The sequence below is a fragment of the Theobroma umbraticum genome, unplaced genomic scaffold (assembly GCF_002168275.2).
Source record: "Theobroma umbraticum cultivar Fairchild unplaced genomic scaffold, ASM216827v3 scaffold_44.0, whole genome shotgun sequence".
Lineage (NCBI taxonomy): Eukaryota > Viridiplantae > Streptophyta > Magnoliopsida > Malvales > Malvaceae > Theobroma > Theobroma umbraticum.
The window spans coordinates 3,271,415-3,285,517 of NW_018397255.1; the positions used below are offsets into that span (position 1 = coordinate 3,271,415).

Below are 14,103 nucleotides of genomic sequence, written 5' to 3' on the forward strand. Positions count from 1 at the left end.
AAAAGAAATAGAAAAGCCCCATTTATTCAAATTTGAAAGAGAGTACAATTATACAATTTTGAGCACTTCTGTACTAGACTGAAAGTTGAATCAATAATGGCATGAACAAACGCATAGGCAAAGTTTCATTCATGGCCAAAGGAGAATCCTTTGACTAAGTCCCTTGTTTCTTGTCAAAGAAACCAAGGCCATGCAAATGAAAATAAATAGACAATAATTTGGAACGGGCCAGGGTTATCAAACCCACCAAACCAGGGGTTCTCTCTGCTCATGCTACAATCAAGTGACTGGGCCTCTATTTGATTGCTGTTGCACGATTCCCTGGCGTTTTGGTCCCATTGGCATTAGGGTCCCTACTATTAGGTACGTAATTTCACTGAAACCTAACCTTTTCTTGGCTGCCTCTTTTCTTTCTTTCGATTTAAGGTCCACAAATACACGACCAAACCTGTTATACAGCTGTTGGCTACATCTCCAATTATAAGAAGCCAACAAATTTTCTTGTGGACTGCACATTGATTCAACCACCATTTTCCTTTTTTGTTGTTGTCGTAAACATTCTGTGGTTTACATTCCATTGTTCCAAGCCCCAATCATTTGAGTCTTATTAATCAGATTGATTGTAGTAGGAAAAACAGATAAAACCAATCTCGATGCTTAACGTCTTTGTATTTTGTAGCTTCAAAGGTGGCTTCAAAGCTTAGCAAGTCTTTAATGGTTTAAGGCCTTTTGAGACATTGATTCTTTCATTTCATTCTTTATTGAAGGAAAAAGGGTTTGCATTCTGTGTACGAGATTCATTTGCAAATCACTATCTAAAACAAACCCAGCAGAAATGTTTTGTCCAGCATAATCCCACCGAAGTCCAATTCAAGGGAGGGTGTTGATTTTGAAAGCTTGCATCAACCTGAACAATGAGCTGTCCCACCAATGCTATGGTAAAAAAGTTGGTATCTTGTTGTCTCGGGGGCCCATGTGATCACGGTTGGGCTTCCAAACCGGTGAAGTTGACACCTACAGCGCGCACACACCAAAAAATGAAAAAAGTATTGTTTATTTGGACGCCATCTTGAAGGAGTTTGATAATGCAATTGCAATCTATATTTGATCAAATCCCCACATTTGACTTCAATATTTACATTTTATAATCTTTTGAATCAAGTAATCATTGGACAATTGGAACTTATTAAAACCAAATCAAAACGATTATATTCACTCTTTCGATTGAAGCAAATATGAAGAAGTTTTATTTGTTGCATAAATTAGTGAATACCTTTTACTATAATCTATCCAGCCGTTTATCTTTGCCTTGGCAAAGAGGATAGCTACCCGAACAAGTGTACAGATTTCTTTTCTGATAAGATATAGAAGCATTACTATATTGGCAGTCGGCTAAGACTTCTTTAATCACTATTATTAGTTTAATCAATATGTTGTAAAAGATCTTAATCAAGATATAAAGAATATATATGTATGTAACTAGTTAAGCCTGGCTGGAATCTCACAAGCATTTTTTAAAACCCATTGTGCTTACCTACCAAATAATGCATTGTCCTAAGTACAAAAGATAGTTATGTTCATGTCATATTTTAAAGTAAGTATTCTTTTTTTCTGCCGATGATGGTCAATGAAAATGTTGTGTCACATCCAAGTGTGCGCCTCCTCTCACTTAGATTCAATATATTTGTTTGTCCTTGTATTTACCCACAAAGCTTGGATTGAAGGTGACTAGAGTATCGGCCATCACCTGGAAAGTCTAGAAGGGAAGATATTATTTTGTTGGGCTGCAGTTAGAAAAGAGGTGAGGAAGCCATCAGAAGAGAGGGCCTCAAATTTAAGGCTTTGAGGCCCCCATTTACACCACACAAAAATAAAAACAAAAAACCATGGGCCATTGGGGATCTCTCATTTTCGGTTGGTCAGCCTTTTGAGAGAACGCAAGAACGGAACCCCAAACAGTTTGTTGGTTTGTAGGCAACCACTTGGGTCCCTTGTGACTGCCAGGCATGGCAGCCATGGAACCCTGCGTTGTATCCATGGTTAGGGAAAAACCCAACCAAAAACGTAGAGCTAGCAGCGTCGTATTAAATGCATAAACCTCAATTGGTTTAACCCAAATTTCGGTGCAAGTATTTCATTCCATTAAGACAGACCGTACACTAAGTACATCACTGGTTAAGTAGAGCGTCATTATTGTCGACATTTAACTAAAAAAACAAGTCTCACCTAATCGATCCACCCTAGGGTTTAAGCCAATAAAGCTCGCACGCAATTTAATAAATACTCGAATTTGAGTCCGTTATTTTCAAGTCAAGCTCTAGTTATTTAAATATTGAACTCAGCCGAGTTAAAACATTTATTTATAAATTTAAAAATTTTATTTAAAATTTAATTCAAATTTTTAATTCGATAATAAATTAATAATAATAAAAAAAACCGACTTCAAATAACTTAATTATATTTATACCGAACTCAAGTACAAAAGACTGAAACTGGACCGAGTTCGAGTCGAGCCTCGAGTTTTTTACAAGCGAGCTCAAGCGTGAAATATATCGACTCAACTCGGCTGGTTTGCACCCGTGGTCAACACTAAGGACAAACTTCTGATATTTGCCTGTTCGGGCCTTTTTTATGGCTAGGGAGCGCCATTGAGACCTTTAAGGACAAGCATGTACAGTAGGAGTACAATAATACAGACGAATAAATGGTAGCCTCAGTATGCAGTGTCGTCTATCTCTTAAGAAGAATGACCTAACCAATTAGGGCAAAAACAGTTGATTAAGAGATTGGTTTAGTTAGCAAGTGAATATACCCTTTATTAATTATACTAATTTTTATAACAAAAAGTAATTATAAAAAGTAGGATAATGGAGGTCATGCTCTGTTTTACAATTGGTGGCTAAATTCATCGGTTTTCTTGGATTAAATGCCATGTCAATTCTTGCGTGACGCCTTTAGTTTCTCCCTTGTGCTTCCTCGGGTTTCTTTCCCTGAGCTGTTGCCTCTTGCTTCAAGCATTTGCACAGAAAAATTTCTGCTAAAAGGTTTTTCTTGTGGATTGAGCTTTTGTGTCAACCAAGGAGTCTCTAGTTTTGACTGTGTGAGCTCAAAAACATTGACTAGCAATAGATAAAAATTAGGACAAACCCCACAAACATATATTTTTCTTCAATTTTCTTCGCCTCTTTCCCTTTTCAATGTCATCGATTTGGCCAAACGTAATCTCACATGAGGATGATTATATCAAAGATATGATTTCCCTTGTCAAGCATGCGTTTGCTTGGTCTCACCAATTAGGCATGCCTAAGCAATAATTATAAGGGGTTTGGCCAAGAAGCTTTGGCTTTGACAACGAAACTTGGCTTTCCTTCTGCTGCAAGATCCCACGATAAAATACTGTAACTCATATTATTTAATGACAGCCAAGCCTCAAAAGAAAGATGTGTATGAAGAAAATATGAACACTCACCCACGGCTCAATGGGGTTCAGAGCACTCAAAAGAGCCGTACAACAATTTCCACTGCCACAATAGTGAATCAATCATGGGCACAAATTCCATGGTCCCACTTAAGGGTTATCAGAAGCTTAGTAAGAAAAGAATGTATGTCACATTAATCACCAACGATCTCATTGGCTGATGTCAATTCATGCTGTATCTTAATGTATTTTTGGTCACAAAAAGAATGGTTTATTTCGATTTGGAGCTACGACAATAAATTTATATAAGCAATTTCGGTCAAACTTGACATTTGTTTCAAGTTGTACATCCTTGTATGCTTTTATCTTGTTTTGATTATGGATTTATATTCTAATTAATAGGCGACAAATCAAAATGGTTATTCCATTTTTATATTATTTTTAAGCAAATATGACAAGTGTCTTAAATTTCAAGTAAAAATTTGGCATAATGCTGATAATACATGTTGTATTTATATGAATCGAATTACTTTTGAGTACAAATTGTAATGAGGGAGGGGTTGACCAAAAGGATTAGAGAGTTGAAGTAAACGACAACCTATCCTATAAACTTGAGAGTCAATGAACTTCAAATTGGGAAAGGCAAAGCAGAAAAGGTCCCGATTGTAATCGATGATGATAACGTGAGTCAGCGGACTTAGTAGCATATAATTAGTAAGCTGAAAAATGATTAACATTTATGCAGATCTGATGGTTGCAGATAGGCAATGTGTTAGAGCAGAAAGAGAGGGGGGAGGGGGGAGCATTAATGATGGAATGTAGAGATCGCTATAAAAATTTTGCATCATTCTTTTGTCACGGAAATGCTGGAGAAATCTTTGGCAAAGGCAGTCTCCTATTCCTTCCCCACCGTTCCTTGAAAACGTATCAATCAGTCCCACGACGACAACACTACAACAGTTGCCCTCCTGCCTGCTGGTTTCCCAGAACTGGAATGGTAAATGACCAAATCAACCCTCTCCCTATCCTCTCCAGCTCTTCCCCCTTCCCTCTATCCGTCTTGTCACCATCCTTAGGCCTCATTTGTGCAGCTCGCAGCCCCACGCCTCCCACCCCGCTCTCTTCCTCTCTCACTTTTGGATTTAATTTTATCAAACACTCTTTCACTTTCACCAAACCCCCTCTTTCAGTCCACCCCATTGCCCCCCACTCCCTTTCTCTCTCTTTGTTTGCTAACTTGCGCCTATAAAAAAGACGGAAGAGCAGGAATTTTATACAACTGAGCTTCTCTCTCTGTTTCCCTCTCTCGTATTCTATTGTTCGATGCTACCTTGTGCCATTACAATAGTGAAAAACAACAAGGAAAAAAAGGGGAAACAAGAAAACCTTAAAAGGCCAGTCTTTTTACTCTCTACATTTCCTTGCCATCTGCTAAGTTTTGCATCTTCATAACAGAACTGAAACAGAACAGAGGGCAAACAACGAAACCTCTTTTTTCTCTTCTGTCTTCCTCTTACACAACCAGAACATCCAAGAATCAAATAGAAAAGCTTCAATCTCAAAACCAAGGTTCTATTGCACCAGAGCGACGTCTTTTTTTTTTTATTTTTTATCTTCCATGGGTCTGCTAATTCTCTTCCTGCTAACGTGCGCTGCACTTCCATTAGCTTCATCAGATCCAAACGACGAGGCTTGCTTGACTCACTTAAGCGAATCCTTGAAAGACCCGTTAAAGAACCTGCAAAACTGGACCAAATCCACCTTTGCAAACCCTTGCAGCGGTTTCACCTCTTATCTCCCTGGTGCAATTTGTAACAATGGTCGAATCTACAAGCTTTCCCTTACAAACCTCTCTCTCCAAGGCTCTATCTCACCTTTTCTCTCGAACTGTACCAATCTTCAGTCTCTCGACTTATCTTCAAACTCCTTCTCAGGTCCTATCCCACAAGATTTACAATATTTGGTGAACCTGGCAGTGTTGAATCTTTCATCAAATCGTCTTGAAGGAGAGATCCCTCCACAGCTTACATTATGTGCTTATTTAAATGTCATTGATCTTCATGACAATTTACTTACTGGTCAGATTCCTCAACAATTAGGCCTTCTAGCAAGGCTGTCAGCTTTTGATGTTTCTTACAACAAGCTTTCAGGGCCTATACCAGCATATTTAGGGAACAGAAGTGGGAATTTACCAAGGTTCAATGCTAGTTCTTTCGAAGGAAATAAGGATCTTTATGGATACCCTTTACCACCTATGAAAAGTAAAGGGTTGTCGGTTTTGGCCATTGTTGGGATCGGATTGGGAAGTGGACTTGCTAGTTTGGTGCTTAGTTTTACTGGAGTTTGTATCTGGTTGAAGATTACAGAGCAAAAGATGGCTGCCGAAGAAGGGAAGAGTAGTCAGTTTATGCCTGAGTATTAAAAGCTTGAATTTTGATTTAACATGTTATTGAAGATTATTGAGCTAGAATGAAAAGATTGAAATTTCAGGTATGTTATTTTTTCTTTTTCTTCTCAATTTTAGTGAGGTTTGGGCTAATCTTATTCAGAGAAGTTGTCTTTTACAGATTTTTTCGGGGAGAGTTTCCTTCTTTTTCCTTTTTTTGCTTAACTATTTTGGGGGTTTTCTTCTTCTTCTTTTTTGGGATTCTCTATATATTTATTCACGACAATCATCGACAATGTATAAAGCAATTCAAACATGAGCCTTTTTTCAGTGAAATAGTGCAGTTTTCTTGTATTCTTTCTTTTTCTCTCCTTATCTTTTTCATTCATTAATGTAAATGAATTATTTGCTGTTCTTTTTTTCTTTAGTCTGCATAGAGCGCAGACTCTGTGGGGATGAATGAAAGAACTGCGCCGTGGAATTTTGTCTGCTGGTGGCGATAGCTAAACCCCCCCAAAAAATATTATTATGGATGTAGAAAATAGTGGTGGGCACTTGGGGTCTTTGTAAAAATCCTCAAACTCGGTGCATTTATTAAAAATGCGCTTTACCTACTTGGGTTTGCTGTGTTGTGCTTTGCTAATGTGAGCTGGTGGGAGACCAGCACCAGCATCACATGCTGTGTAACTTGTCTACTTCTTACAACATAAAAATAAAGAGAGCTTTAATTAACTCTATGCTTTGGCCTTTTGGCTTTGGTCAAGCGAACATTCCGGACAGTAATTTTGGGTTCAAAGGTTTAGGTCTCTGTGGGTGCATCTAAAAGGATAAATCATGTTTAACTACTAATAATTGTTGTGTTACTTTTATTGGACAGCCCATGTTTGCCTTGATGATTAACATTGATTCAAATGAAAATTGGCAAAAGGAATTTCCTTTCTTTCTTTTTTTATTCTTTTCTTTCTAACATCTGATTTGAGTAAAAAGGAGGATTGCTTAAACATTGATCAAGTGGTTTGCATTATTATAATATGTGGGGTTTATTTGTTCTAGCCTTCTATGCAACTGGGGTTTTGTTTTCTTTCTTTCTACATTCATTGTGTTTCGCTTTTAGGTTAAACAATCTAGAGTTCTAGCCTTCTAGTATTTGTTTAAGTTTCTCCAAGATAACGTTGCTTTCTTTAGTGGCAATAAAAAACAGGTAGTGATTCCTAGGTGGTGTTAACCTTTTTCTCTTCATTCTTTAATATTTGAAGCTATGCATGATTCAATGTGCCTAGCCTCGGCTCAAAATTGACCTTTTTTTTTCCTTGATTCGAAATGGGTTATTACACTTCATCTCAAGTTTAAATTTATGAATTCAGTTCAAAATTATGGTAACAATTAGGTGTAAACTGTCATCCAGGATTATTTTAAGCAGAAAATCCAATGTACAGCTTGTTGCTTTTGGTAAGTGCGACCCAACAACCATGGTGAAAAGAACAAAGAATGGACCCCATTGTTAACGTTCATGGTGTGCATTAGAGTCCTTAAACTGCGCGATAAACAGGAAACCAAACCTAAAGAAACAGGGGAAAGGAGATGGAGAAAAACATCCTATTCCAAAATTATGGGGAAAAAAAAAAACATTAACAAAGCATCCTTAGCGAAACCGAATTAGACAAAGATCTAGTGACTGTATAATGAAATTTTTTTTTTCTTTTGTCTTTTTAAGGTTCACTCAGCAAAAGCCAATTTTAACCAAAGCCAGACCCACAATTGTCTCCAAGCCCCAAACTACTCGAGTTGCTTTGAATTGAATGGAAGGCTGTGATTGCAGAAACTTCAAGTCACACCGAAAGCAGGAGATGGTCAAATGTGCTTTGATTCCTCTCATTAATGGGTCTTCCAGGAATGGCATGCATGTCATCATGGGCTGGACCCCATCTGTTAAATTGTTTATGTTGTTGGCTGAAAGAAGAAGAAGAAGAAGCAGAAGGAGAAAGAAAAAGTTAGTCTGGGACATTTTCTTTTTTTTTTTGGGTGTTTTTTTATTGATTCATCTGATTGTGATCCGAACCATTCCTTCTTCATTCCTGTAATTGATTTAGAGTCACAAGGGTTGGGGTTTTGCTTTCAATGCCATTCACGCACTTTAATAATTTTTTATGCTCTTTTTTAGTTGGTCCATGCCAACATCTTTTAATTTGTTGACACCCCCCGATCAGGTTACAAGCAACCAAAGTTGGACCATGTAATCAAGTTTAGTCAATGACTCTTTGATGATTTAGTTGAATGAAGGACGTTGAAATTTGACAAGTTCTTAATTTCAATCTCTATAATCAGATTAAAGCATGTTGATTCGATTATTTTTTAAAAAAAAACTTAAATTTAAGTTTTTAATAATGATTAATTTAAAATATTATATAAATTTTAATAATTACATTCACATGTGATATGAAATAAAATATCACATTTCATGAATTATTAATAGATGCATAAAATTAAAAAGATTGAACACTGTAAATAAGTTTTAAAAAATACATTTGTCTTGTATGGCTTGGATCTCAAAACAACTTAATAAAACAGGGAAAAAAAATCATATAGCTGAAATTTGGAACTTTAACCAATTGATGACAAGGCAATTGAGCTTAATCACATATTCAATGAGATATATTAAGTTATTAGTTTTTATTTTTAATTTACAAATTCCACGAAATTTGTTTGAAGAACTCTATTTAAATAACGGGAATGTGTGTGCATTTTTTTGGTTCGGTTTCTAGTAATTAATTTTTGTAACCATTTATATGATTGGAATTTCATAGTTCATGATAATGAATGTATAATAATACGGAATATTATTTGTATAATAAATTTAAAGGGAGGATCACCCTTTATTTTTTTTTTCTACTGGGTCAGATCAATTAGTCCAACTCCAATCCAATCTGTCTCATTCTATTGGGCTGAGTTTTAGGAATTTAATTTTAAGCCCCTTCCTCTCTGAAAGAGTCTGAATGGATCCTTTCCATCCGATCCATAACCCGACCCGCTTTTTCCCCATCTTCACAGATCAACGTCGCTCTCTATCCCCATCTAAAACCCTACTCGCTCTTCCCTCTTTCTCCAAAAGCCCTAATTTTAGAGCCGACGATTCTCAATTTCTGATCGGCGAAGCTAAAATCCTCCATCCAAATGGCTAAAAAGAACAAACAGAAACCTCCTCAAGACCCCAAACCCAACCAAGAAGAAAAAGAGCAAAAACAGCATGAAAAAGACAAGGAAGAAGAAGCAGAAGAGCAAGAAGAGAAAAGCTTCGAAGAATTAGGCCTCGACCATCGATTAATCCGCGCTCTTCTTAAGAAAGGCGTCGACAAGCCTTTTCCTATACAACGTGTTGCAATCCCTCTTGTTCTGGTAAGTTAAATTACCTTTAATCATTGCTTAATTATTGGTATATTTTATTGATTAATGGTTAATTACTTTCAAAATGGACGTGTCATTAGCAAGGCAAAGACGTGGTAGCTCAAGCCCGAACAGGTACTGGCAAAACCTTTGCCTATCTTCTCCCTTTGCTTCACAAGCTGTTCCCTTCGGATTCCGGTTCCAAGGCTCGGCTTGCTCCAGCCGGGTTCATTCTCGTCCCCTCACGTGAATTATGTCAGCAGGCACGCATTTTTACTTTGATTCCTTTTGGTTGTTGAAATGCATTTGATGTAAAAGCAAATAACTTTTTGAAGAATGGGAAATTATAAATTTGACTTTTGGTGAATAGCAAATAACCAGTAATGAATAGCGATAACTGGAACAGAGGTTTATTAATTAGATTTTGAGTATTGTATTTTGAGTATTTATAAATTTGGTTTTCAGGTTTATAAAGAAGCTGTTTCATTGATTGAGTTATGTAGAGTTCAATTGAAAATTGTGCAGTTGACTAGCGGCATGCCAGCTTCTGATTTGGTTGGTTGCATTATTGATATATCATATTTGTTTTTTGTAATGCTTTTAGTAAATTGAACCTGATTTCCTGATTTTGTTTCTTTTTCTTGTATTGTTAAAATTACTTGCAGCGAGCTGCATTGGCAGGGCCTCCGGATGTTCTGGTAACTACACCAAAGTGCATAAGGGATTGCTTGTCTGCTGGATTACTTCAGCCGACTTCCATCAGTGAATCACTTGAAATTCTTGTCCTAGATGAGGTAAGCATTTGAGTTCAATTTAGAGCAACTTCCTTAAGTTGGATTCATGTAGCTATTTTTAGCTTAGGTGAATTTATGATTTGAACAACCATAATATTATGTATTAATTTATAATTTGTGAACTGCCCCTCAAACATGTTAATTATATTCTTAAAGAGGCCACTGATAGATATTTGTTTTCAGGCAGATCTTTTATTGCAATTTGGCTTTGGAGATGATCTTAAAGCTCTTACACCTGTCATTCCTAGACGTTGTCAATGCCTTCTTATGTCTGCAACCTCAAGGTGTGTAATAAATTTAAGCTTTTATATTTCTTTTAAACTGGGTTATGACATTTGTGGGAATTGTTTTCATTGTCATTCACGTTCCTGATATGATAGCCACTGATTTATTGCCTTGTGCACCATCCTCTTATTTATATTCTGTTTTGATGATTATATGCTTGTGACAGTCACTGGGCATATAAAATACAAACTTGCATTTTAAAATGTTCTATACTTCTTTTGCCATTAAGATTGCCAATCCCTGCTGATCAATCTATTGTGGCATTCGATAATTGGCAGCCCTGATGTTGACCAACTGAAGAAGCTGATTTTGCACAATCCATTTGTTTTGACATTGTCAGAGGTAGAAGATGTCAAGCATGAGGTTATTTCAAAAAATGTTCAACAATTTTGGGTAAGAATCTGTATGTCTATCTTAGGAAATTGTGAGGCTATTGCATCTAATTGGTTGATTTTTTCTCTAATTCCAGAACTATAATTTTCCTAAATCATTTTTCCACGAGGACAGGTTTAAGATATTATAAAAGTTATTTGTAGTTTGAGTAATAAGCTTCCTGACCCCTTTTCCTGATCTTTTATGTTCTTTAGGTTTCGTGCTGTGCAAGTGACAAGTTACTTTATATTCTTGCCCTCCTAAAGTTAGAGTTGGTGCTGAAGAAAGTTTTGATTTTTACTAATACTATTGATGCTGGTTTCAGATTGAAACTATTCTTTGAAAAGGTATTCTGTCACCATCTTGACACTTCTCTCTCCCTGTCTCTTCACTAGTTAATTTATTTGTTTTTTGCATGTTGCATGCCTTTCATGTGATTGCCATGAAATTGTAAGTAATGCCCAACTTGCATAGTTAAAGTATGTCATGTGAGCTATGTAGATTCATATGTTTCATTGCATATAAACACTATCGTAGACCTAGTTTGAACATGTTTAATTTGATGCATTCCATGGAAATTACTGTGTTTATGACATAATGGTACTATTTTAGTATATTAAGCTCACTTTATAATGTCGGTTATCAATTTTTGCTACAGAAGCACTTTTTAAACTCTACTTGCTCTGTTTTCCCTATTAAGTTGAACAACCTGTACTCTTGAGTTCATTTATCCAATTATCCTATTTCTCATGATGTTGTTTAATGTGGGCAGTTTGGAATCAAGTCTGCTATCTTGAATGCTGAGTTGCCCCATAACTCTCGTATCCATATCCTGGAGGTATGCAGAGTAGTCCTGTTTCAAATGAATTTTTTCGTATATAGAGTTTTAATTTTAAGTGGGCAAAAAAAACAATATTTCTTATGTATGTATGCATCTATATTGGAAGGCTGGAGCTGAAAGATGAAAATTTTGACAATAATATTTGCTGTGTCTGTTGTGGTTGTTTACCTGACTAATATCCAATAACAATGGTAAGATTAGCTGCTTACTACCTTTGTTTTGCTTGCTTTCGTCAGGAATTCAATGCTGGGCTTTTTGATTATTTGATTGTGACTGATGACAGCCAAACAAAAGAGAAGGAACAAGCCAATGGGGACAAACATGTGGCCTCAAGGAAGTCTAGAAAGTATCTTAAGCCAAAACTAGACCATGAGTTTGGTGTTGTGAGGGGAATTGACTTCAAAAATGTGCACACGGTAGGCCAATGGCAAAAGAGATATTTAATCAATTCTTAGCTAAGCTTCAAAATTGTTGGTTTATGGTCAATTGAAATTGTATTAGGATAAGTTTTTATTTATGATCTGCTGGGTACTATTGTCACTGGTGTTTGGACTCAAGGTGGAGTTTATTTTTAGCTTTTGCTTTTTCAGATTTTGATTTTATTGTTGTTTCCATGTTTCTTTCTGGCACAGGTTATAAATTTTGATATGCCTTCAAGTGCTTCAGGATATGTTCATCGTATTGGACGCACTGGAAGGGCATACAGTGCCGGTGCTTCTGTATCTCTTGTGAGTTTGTCTGACAAAGTTAGGAATAACTTTTATAGGGGCCACAATGTTTGCTGATGGCTCTCATAAATGACGGCACATATGACTATATTCTGCACTGCCCTCCTTACTATTTTCCACACCTTTTATATTTGGCATGGGAACAGTGTATTTTCTGATGTCATGTCATTCACTTTGGCTTGATTAAAGAACCCTTATAGTTTATGTTTATAGGCTAGGTGCATCTGATTATGATGAGCTTGATGTCAAATTTCATTAATGATTGTAGCAGAATACATTCTTTTCTGCTTACATGGTTCTTGTAGCTCTTGCCAATCTAATCCTTCTTTCTTTAATAGGTTTCTCCAGATGAGATGGAAATTTTTGATGAAATTAAATCCTTATTGGGTGAAGAAGAAAATGATAACACAAATATTATTGCACCATTTTCATTGTTGACCAAGGATGCAGTGGAGTCTTTACGATATAGGGCCGAGGTGATATTATTTTCTTTGTATTAGTGTCAAATTTATGTTTTTTTAATTATTATGTTCTATGTTAATGATGGTCCAACAGTTAAAATTTTCAGCTTTGACATTTTCATAATTTTATAAATTCATGGTTTCTTTTATAAATTCGGGTGGACAGCTTCATTGTAGTGCAAGTTGTTTAAGTGCTAAATGGTTGATAGATTAGTGCACATTGCTTATTTTGAAGGCGGATTCTTGCAGGACGTGGCAAGGAGTGTGACAAGAATTGCTGTTAGAGAATTACGAGCTAAGGATTTAAGGAATGAAATTCTCAACTCTGAAAAGTGAGTAATTACCAATTATTTCTTTTAGAAACATTGAAATGACCTGTTTGAGTTAAAAGTTTGATTTAAATGACCAATATCTAGCTCAGATACCAGTTATCTAGGATATCAAAGTTAAACCTGTAATTTAGCCTGGTGGCCATTTTACTTTCATAGGAATTTTAATTTCTGCGACTGACTTCAGCCTTTGTTTTTTTTTTGACCCCCTCCTGGGGTGCTTCTATTTGTTTAGGTTGAAGGCTCATTTCGAAGTAAATCCACGAGACCTAGGTAATTAACATAGTAGGTTAATACTATCTGTTATTTCTAACGTGCTTATTAATCCTGATGTTGGAGAGTGAATTTCTACTGGACCAGATTTATTGAAACATGACAAGGTTCTGAGCAAGGAACCCCCTGCCCCTCATCTTCGTGATGTGCCTGACTATCTATTAGACCAAAAGACACGTGATGCCAGCAAAATGGTCAAGCTTGCTAGAGCTGCAATGGGAGATAATAAATCTGCTCGTCGCCAGGGATCCAAGAGAAAATTCAGAAAAAGCAGAGATCCTCTCAAGACTTTCTCTTCTGAGGTATGAACATTGGCTTATCTAAGAATTGTGCCTCGCCTATGTTGAGTGACTTAAAAACTTTCCTATGGAAAAAGCTTCTGAGTTTTTATACCATTTGGTCTCAGGCACCCAAGAGAGGTCGCAAAGATGGGATGAAGGGAGAGGGAAAAGGCACCGATTTTACCCATCACCGCAAAAAGCAAAAATCTGTCTGAATTAGCTGCAAGCCTTCTGTTTACGGTGAAGCTATGTGTGACAATGTCTGCTCATTGCTGCAGGCGAAAATTTTGTTGTTTATTTAGTAGAAAAAAAAAATTTACTGTATGTTTTATTACATGATGGATGGATCAATTTTAAAAGAGTGCAGAAATGTAACATGGATAGGTTGAGAGATAATTAAGTTGTGTCCTTGTACAAATGCATTATTGAAAATTAAAAAACTTACCGGCACAACATTTTAAATATAAGCTTGCTTAATTAAGTGATTCAAAAGGTTTGACTGAAATTGCAAAGCATAGACAAAAGTTAAAAGTAGACCTGTCAATATGGGCCGG

General features: G+C 36.3%; 2 protein-coding genes across 3 annotated transcripts; both read left to right on the forward strand.

The window, feature by feature from the left end:
* The first annotated feature begins 4,161 nt into the window (after positions 1 to 4,161).
* LOC110409969 (receptor-like protein 44) lies at positions 4,162 to 7,985 on the forward strand. 2 transcript variants are annotated; one of them, XM_021419506.2, is made up of 2 exons: positions 4,162 to 5,908; positions 7,519 to 7,985. In XM_021419506.2, exon 1 carries the CDS (start codon positions 5,037 to 5,039, stop codon positions 5,838 to 5,840), a length of 804 nt encoding a protein of 267 aa, XP_021275181.1. In that variant the 5' UTR covers positions 4,162 to 5,036; the 3' UTR covers positions 5,841 to 5,908; positions 7,519 to 7,985. The 2 variants fall into 2 exon arrangements, with proteins under 2 accessions (XP_021275181.1, XP_021275180.1); XM_021419505.2 differs by lacking the exon at positions 7,519 to 7,985 and adding an exon at positions 6,233 to 6,536.
* Positions 7,986 to 8,865: 880 nt separating this feature from the next.
* On the forward strand, positions 8,866 to 14,019 carry LOC110409195 (P-loop containing nucleoside triphosphate hydrolases superfamily protein). Its single transcript, XM_021418465.2, has 15 exons — positions 8,866 to 9,197; positions 9,287 to 9,448; positions 9,651 to 9,740; positions 9,851 to 9,979; positions 10,163 to 10,263; positions 10,543 to 10,657; positions 10,852 to 10,983; positions 11,409 to 11,474; positions 11,714 to 11,893; positions 12,110 to 12,205; positions 12,544 to 12,681; positions 12,916 to 12,998; positions 13,231 to 13,268; positions 13,356 to 13,570; positions 13,675 to 14,019. The coding sequence occupies exons 1-15, from the start codon at positions 8,976 to 8,978 to the stop codon at positions 13,762 to 13,764; spliced, it is 1,857 nt and encodes a 618-aa protein (XP_021274140.1). The 5' UTR covers positions 8,866 to 8,975; the 3' UTR covers positions 13,765 to 14,019.
* Positions 14,020 to 14,103: the final 84 nt, after the last annotated feature.